Source organism: Procambarus clarkii, chromosome 8 (genome assembly GCF_040958095.1).
Source record: "Procambarus clarkii isolate CNS0578487 chromosome 8, FALCON_Pclarkii_2.0, whole genome shotgun sequence".
In the NCBI taxonomy this organism is placed as follows: Eukaryota; Metazoa; Arthropoda; class Malacostraca; order Decapoda; family Cambaridae; genus Procambarus; species Procambarus clarkii.
Genome location: NC_091157.1, coordinates 25,845,960 through 25,853,697, shown reverse-complemented (window position 1 = coordinate 25,853,697; position 7,738 = coordinate 25,845,960). Strand labels below are relative to the sequence as shown.

At 41.5% G+C, this 7,738-nt stretch overlaps 1 protein-coding gene across 1 annotated transcript; it reads right to left on the bottom strand.

Annotated features, from left to right (window-relative positions):
- Positions 1-266: 266 nt before the first annotated feature.
- On the bottom strand, positions 267-4,032 carry LOC138358931 (zinc finger protein 271-like). The gene has a single exon (XM_069317392.1). It carries the CDS (start codon positions 2,055-2,057, stop codon positions 927-929), a length of 1,131 nt encoding a protein of 376 aa, XP_069173493.1. The 5' UTR covers positions 2,058-4,032; the 3' UTR covers positions 267-926.
- Between the last annotated feature and the right edge of the window lie 3,706 nt (positions 4,033-7,738).

The window sequence follows — 7,738 nt, the reverse complement described above, 5'->3', positions numbered from 1 at the left end:
GGGAGGGTGAGAAGAAAAGAAAAGTGAGAGGGATGGGGAAAAGGTCACTGTTATGTAGGTCATCAAGAACCCGCCAGGTGAAGTCCATATAAAGAGAAGATGAGCAGAAAGATCAATACAGGAAAGGGTGGGGAATCAACATGAGTGGGTTTACCAGAATTCACTAGTTATAAAGGAAGAGAAGTGAGCACAAATGGTTCAAGAAGGCGTCCCCGGGTGTTTGTCAGAATATCTCCCCAGAAGGTATGCTGACAGTTAAAATCATCCAAAAGGAGCACAGGCTCTGGTAAAGAGTCCAACAGGTGTTTAGGATCATGAAGAGAAAGCGTAAAATTTGAGGGGAAATAAACGGAACAGACTGCATACCATTTACTCACAAAGATACGAACCACAAAACACTGAATGGGTGACTGAAAAAGTCGGGGGATGAAGGGAATATCACGACAGATCAAGAGAGCAGTAGAGTTATGCACAGTAAAAGCGGGAGGGGAAAAGAGAAAGTAATAACCATGCCAAGTAAGTTTTGTTGTTTCCTTTTGGGAGGGAGTTCTTTGGTTGTTCTACCTCTTCCCCTCACTTCATTACACACGCAAATCACAATAGCATGATGCTTCAATGAACAAATCCACAAGGGCAGTGACGAGGATTCGAACCGTCAGAAGAGGTAGAACGGCCTATTGACATAGCTAGAGTGCATGGGGGAGTTGTGTAAAACCCTGGTTTGTGTCTCGGAGACGCTGCAGGATTCAAATTCAGTAAAACTTCTGGTTTCAACTCTTTTTACCATGTGGTAGCTCAGTCGATAAGGCAGCGTCTGGGATGATCTCGGACGTAGGTTCAAATCCTCGTCATGGTCCTTGTGGATTTGTTCATTGATGCATCACGCTATTGTGATTTCTGTGTGTTTTTGACAATATTCAAATGACTTATGCTGTATGAATCCTAATGTGCCTTATTAGATTTGGTTTTTGTGAAAAGTCTTTTTGACATACTGAACAGTGATATGGTTTCTCTTCTGTATGAACCCTCATGTGTGTTATTAGAAATGATTTTTGTGAAAAGTCTTTTTGACACTCTGAACAGTGATATGGTTTCTCTCCTGTATGAATCCTCATGTGTGTTATTAGAGATGATTTTTGTTTAAAGTCTTTTTGACACTCTGAACAGTGATATGGTTTCTCTCCTGTATGAATCCTCATGTGTGTTGTTAGATTTGATTTAAGTGAAAACTCTTTTTGACATTCTGAACAGTGATATGGTTTCTCTCCTGTATGAATCCTCATGTGTTTTCTTAGATATGATTTTTGTGAAAAGTCTTTTTGACATACTGAACAGTGATATGGTTTCTCTCCTGTATGAATCCTCATGTGTGTTATTAGAAATGATTTTTGTGAAAACTCTTTTTGACATTCTGAACAGTGATATGGTTTCTCTCCTGTATGAATCCTCATGTGTGTTATTAGAGATGGTTTTTGTGAAAAGTCTTTTTGACACTCTGAACAGTGATATGGTTTCTCTCTTGTATGAATCCTTGTGTGTTTTATTAGATTTGATTTAAGTGAAAACTCTTTTTGACATTCTGAACAGTGATATGATTTCTCTCCTGTATGAATCCTCATGTGTTTTCTTAGATATGATTTTCGTGAAAAGTCTTCTTGACATACTGAACAGTGATATGGTTTCTCTCCTGTATGAATTCTTATGTGTTTTATTAGATTTGATTTTTGTGAAAACTCTTTTTGACATTCTGAACAGTGATATGGTTTCTCTCCTGTATGAATCCTTATGTGTCTTATTAGAGATGATTTTCGTGAAAAGTCTTTTTGACATTCTGAACAGTGATATGGTTTCTCTCCTGTATGAATCCTCATGTGTGTTATTAGAGATGATTTTTGTGAAAAGTCTTTTTGACACTCTGAACAGTGATATGGTTTCTCTCCTGTATGAATCCTTGTGTGTTTTATTAGATTTGATTTAAGTGAAAACTCTTTTTGACATTCTGAACAGTGATATGGTTTTTCTCCTGTATGAATCCTTGTGTGTGTGTTATTAGCCATAATTTATTTTTAAAGTCTTTCAGACACATTCTACAGTGATATGACTTTTCTCCTGAATGGTCACTTATATAAATTTTGATATTTTTGAAAGTAGTTTAGACAATGTATTTATTTTTTTTCTCTAAATGTTTTGTATGCTATTATGCGAGATGTTTTCATAATATAATTTTGAACATTCAACACTGATGACATTTTTCTTTTGAATAAATATTTGTACAGTTTTCTTGATTGTATAAACCTTTACAGCTATTTGATCCAAAAAGCAAGTATTATCTAATGAAATATTCTACATTTCATTAGTTAAGTCTTGTAGACAATTATTATTAGTATTTGTCTCCTTTATAAATTGTTGTGTTCTTTATCAATCTTAGTAATATATTTGATATATTTTAAATGCATGAGCTTTTATTTATTACTAAAGCAAATATTGTTAAGAGATGCCAAAAACACTTGAACTGTCGGATACATAAATAATTCAAGTAACTACATAGCAATCAGTATAGAGTAACCAGAATAGAGCACACAGGTTATAGTGTTAACTCTGTTGTCAACAGATGGCACTCAATATCAGATAAGCAATTGGAATAATCTAACTTTTGTAGGAATATAAAGCAATTTAATTACTTGTCAAAGACACAAGAGAATGGAAAAAAGTTACAATATGTAAACCACTGGTATTATTCATAAATAGTATGATAATATTGTGCTTATTATATTATAAAATGTGCTAGACATAAAATATACTCTACAATATTTCCTGTGAAACAACAAGTGTAAAAGCAAACATACAAATCTACGTCTCCACATGCGTTCACCAGCAGGAAAGTTAGTGTCTGTGTATAACTTTGTAAACATTACAAACAAATCCTGTGGCAATTTTTTTTTTTTAAGATTTAGCAAAATGTCTTTGCATAGGAAAACTAAATATATTATAAATTTATTTATAATTATACTGTTTTATCATACTGTACATACAGCAACAGCAGAGAGGGATGGTTTATTATAAATACAGCTACAGTATTAAGATGTTTCACTACAGAACCTTATTATAAATATGACCACAGAATTTGGGATGTTTAATTATAAACATAACCACAGAACTGATGGATGTCTTATTATAAATATAACCACAGCACAAGAGTCAGGTACAGTGGACCCTCATGTGGTTTGTCATTTGCAAACATATATGTATGTGATTTTTACAAGAACTTACTGATCCAATGTACCATGCACATTGTTATTTTTAAATCCCCTATACATTCATGTAAATATGTAAATAAATAAATAAATTCTGAGCATTAAGAACACTGATATATTATCTTATTTGGAGAGCCTTTTGAGCTTAAGAGCAAATTACCTAAGAAAAAATTCATAAATACTATACAGTATAAAGATTATTTATTTTAAATGCTTTCTCAACACTTACAATGGCTCACATAGGAGAAACAGTATGTAATGTTTTAAAACTGAAAATATATATTAAACATTTTTATATTAGAACCTGATAATAAAAATAATTAATTTGAAAATCTTAAAATGTTTTCTTGCCAAACAATAGTATTAAAAACAATACTGTACCACATACACAATGAACTAATAAATACTGAGATTTTAAAATTAATGATACACCAAATTTAATTTAAATACACATTTCCTTTGTTACCATAGTGCATGAGATGTTAATATTGCATGACATATTGATAATACATGTAGTCATTCACATGAGTGTGCTGAAGACAGTCTTACCCATCTACATGTAGTATTTCTTACACCATAATGTGTTTCATAATGCTGCTGACAACATGTATGCAGTATATCTGACACTGTGTGGATGCTGACACTGCAGGTATTATTCAACACCACTGGGTCCTGGCACTGCAGGTATTATTCAACACCACTGGGTCCTGGCACTGCAGGTATTATTCAATGCCACTGGTTTCTGGCACTGCATGTATTATTCTTCTGGTGACCGTAGGAGCTGTGAAAGAAAAGATTAAGAGATTACCAAGTCGTTTTAAGTCAACAAATACCAAATACAGAATCTTTGAAATCTAGTAAAGATTTCCCAAATAGGATTTTTTTTTAATAATTCCAATACTATAATGGTTCTTTCTCCAAATAAACAAAGATATACAGTATAGGTAAAATATATCAGCCAGCAGACTGCAAACAGGTACCAATCCCTGCGCACAGGAATCTTAGCAGATACAGTATATGGAAAATGGCAAACATAATTCCAATCTACAAAAATAGGTATCCGAGAAGACCCTCTAAATTATAGACCCATATCATTAACAAGTATGGTAGTTAAAACATTAGAAAAAAATAGCCAACACCAAATGGGTTGATCCATTGTTGTTAACACAACAATGGGTAGAACACCTGGAGAGTACAATAATGACATAAAAATGGACAGACGGTATGGTTTTCGAACAGGAAGATCCTGTGTAACAAATCTACTTAGTTTTTATGAATCACAGAGATTCTACAGGAAAGAGATGGTTGGCCAACTGTCTATCTGGACCTAAAAGACCAGCATTGATGTAATGAAATGCCATTTTCTGGGTGAGACCAGAGGCTCCCTAGAGCTATCCGGGCTGATATGAGCGTATTAGACCGTGGCATCAGCCAAGTGAATGGAGTTCTTAGGCCTAACAGGGACCACAAACCAGAACCTAGGCCCCCCCTCAGAGAGGCACGAGGAGCAATGGCCTATAGAAAGCCTCGTGAGGTTGGAAGCATTCTATGTCTGCCATCGACCGAGACAGGCACCCAAGAAAGGGTTTGTTTTGGGGTACCTACCTATCTGGTTAAAAAATTGCTACTGAAAGCCAAACTGTTGAGAAGAACTCTCCAAACTAAAAACTAACAAACGAGCATGATGTCACAACCATCTCCGTGCCGCTGTCAGTGCAGCTCCCCCTTCCGCAGAAGGGGGAATGGGGAGCTCCAGACCTCCCACACCAGCTATCATCCCCAAGTTCAGAGGCTGGATGTCAAAAACTGCGAAAAACCTCCGACCAGAGGAAGGGAGGGTTGCCGGGAAGACTCCAGGTCTAACCCAAAAAATGGCGTTTCATTACATTCAATGCTGGTTTTCTGGGGGAGCCCCTTTGGCTCCCTGGAGCTACTTAACCAAAGATAAAAACAAGAGGGACTTTCCCGGGAGGTGGTTGCCACTCGCTCCAGGGACACCATCCAAGCGCCCAGTTCCAAGAAAAGCCGGACCTGGGACAAAGAAGTCATCCGAAAGCAGGAGCAATAGACCCAGGGGTTCAGATTGAACAAGTCCAGAATGTACCGCATTGTCTGTACAGTCTCTTTTCAGAACCGGAAACAGGTGGGAAACCAACCTGAGGGATGAGGACTTTTGTCCACACCCAAGCAAACCCACTCCAAGGTGACCCAACAGAGAGAAAGCCTGCCCTGCCAGCTCCGAGCCCCCCGAAGAAGGAGGGGCCACCCAATGCCACCGCAAGCCGCATGAAGCGACCTGAAAAGCCGACAAATCGTGGGACCAGGCGCGAGTAAACTGCACGAACCTCTTCCTCCCAATTGCCTCGTCAATAAGATGACCAACAAAAGGGCCGAAGCCCCTTATTTAAAGCTGATAGATGAGCAGAGCGATTACCGCGCCAACCAGACGACGTCAGCCCGGAAGGCTGTTCCGACTCTGAAATTGGCACCACTGGCATACCACGATAAGAGCAACCTCGAGCCCTGGGCATGACCCTTTTGGGAAGAAACCCCATGGGCCCCCCCCCCCTAAGAACCAAAAAGTCCGACATGGGACGACAACTAGAAACCTCCATTTGCAGAAACTGCACCATCGCATACTGTGCAAAAAGAAAGGACAAAATGGGCAGAGAAAACCTAAGAGCCAGAGCTCAAGCGGATTCTAAGGATTGAGCAAGCACCGCCTGATGGCACCCAAAACGAGAAGCAAAAAACAGAGACTGCCTCCCTTAGGATTGGCACAAACAGCTTCAACAAGGCAGCCGACGCCCGCACCACTGCGACCAATGCACCAGAACTAGGATCAGCAACCAACGCCTCCATGTCCTCCTTAAGCCAGTCCGAAGACAGCTTGAGAAGGGAAAAGAAACGCAAGACCGAAGCCTAATGGTCACGGATGAGTAAGTCCTCAGCAACCAGGGCAGCCGAAAGGGGCAGCCGAAAGGGGCAGCCGAAAGGGAGGGAACCTGTACGCAAAGTTACACAGGCCGACATTCCAAAGAAGGGCAGGGACGAACAAACAAGCAGTGAAGCATTCAATCTCGCCCCCCGGGTAAACCTGAACAACCGTCAGGGCCTCTCGCCACTCGAGCATGTGGGACCGACAGAACGTATGCCATGCCGCCATTGAAAATATAGGCTATTCTGTCAAAGAGGACAACTCCAGAACCTCGTAACACACCCAGTAAGGAAAGGAAAAACCAATCACAAATGAGGCAGGATCCATTATTGAGGCACAATCCAGGTCATGCAGGAGATGGCCTCGAGCCGCAATGGCCTCCCGCACCTAATGGGGCGCGATGCGGGAGGCCGAAAACCTCTGGAAGTGAGGGACAGAAGTACCAGAGGGATCCCGGGCAGGGGTTGATGCTATATCAAAATCGTATAGGGAGGGAGGGGATAAGAAAACCCCACCCCCCTGCAACAACAAGCCTCGCTCATAAGGTACCAACACCCAAGCGGGGTCAAATGGAGCCCAAGCCCCCCATGTCAACCCCTCCTTTGCCTCGGGAACCTCCACATTAGGACCCGGGGCCAAGTCGTCCTGCAAACCCTGTGCCTCAAGAGATAAGACAGAGTCCACCGGAAAAGTTGGAACAAACAGGGGCCCATTGGTCACACCCAGAAGCACTGGCTGGAGAAAAAGGCTCGAATGCCTCCGTCATCACACCAGAAGGAGCATCCCCTGAAACTGCTCGAATCTCGCCACCAACTAAACCCTGCCCCGACTCTGAAACCCTTAGACACTTCAGAACTGGGTGCAGAGGGTCGAGGAACAGCAGGGGAAGGACAAGGGAGGCATGGACGAAACAAAGTTGAGGCGATAACAACCCCAAGTTTGAGTCCCTATATGCAAAACCGGGCAGGCTCAGGGCATCCGGGTTAGTAACCAACCCAGCGCACTGCAGCAACCTAAACCACGCATGCAACGCCAAAGCTGCCTGCACCCGAGTATCAAGATCAGTGGATTGGATGAACTGGAGTACAAGCAAGGAACACCACTCGCAGGACTCCGGGTCAAAGGTGTTACAGACCCAACAGGCAGCATGAGGGAGGCACAAATTGGTGATTGTCACCCTGAGACAAGGGGACAGAGCAACCCTCAAACTCACACGAAGTGAGATGGGACCCAGAGGATGCATCCATCGGACCACAGAGCCCTAAATGGGATTTCCAGGGCCTTTAGATGCTCTGCTAAGGGAAGCCCCGGCAAGATACTGATAACCGGCACCCCAAACTATCCAGCGAACTACTAACAGTTGAACCCTCGGGACGTGTACACTCACAGGGACCTAGTAGGACCACCAATTTATATAGAAGGGGTACCAACACCAAGGGGCAGACCCCCACCAGGCAGGAAACAAAAATAAAAGAAAACTCCCGCATAAGGGACAACGACCCAGGTGGAACATAGCCGATCGCTATAATCTGGTGAAAACTAGCTG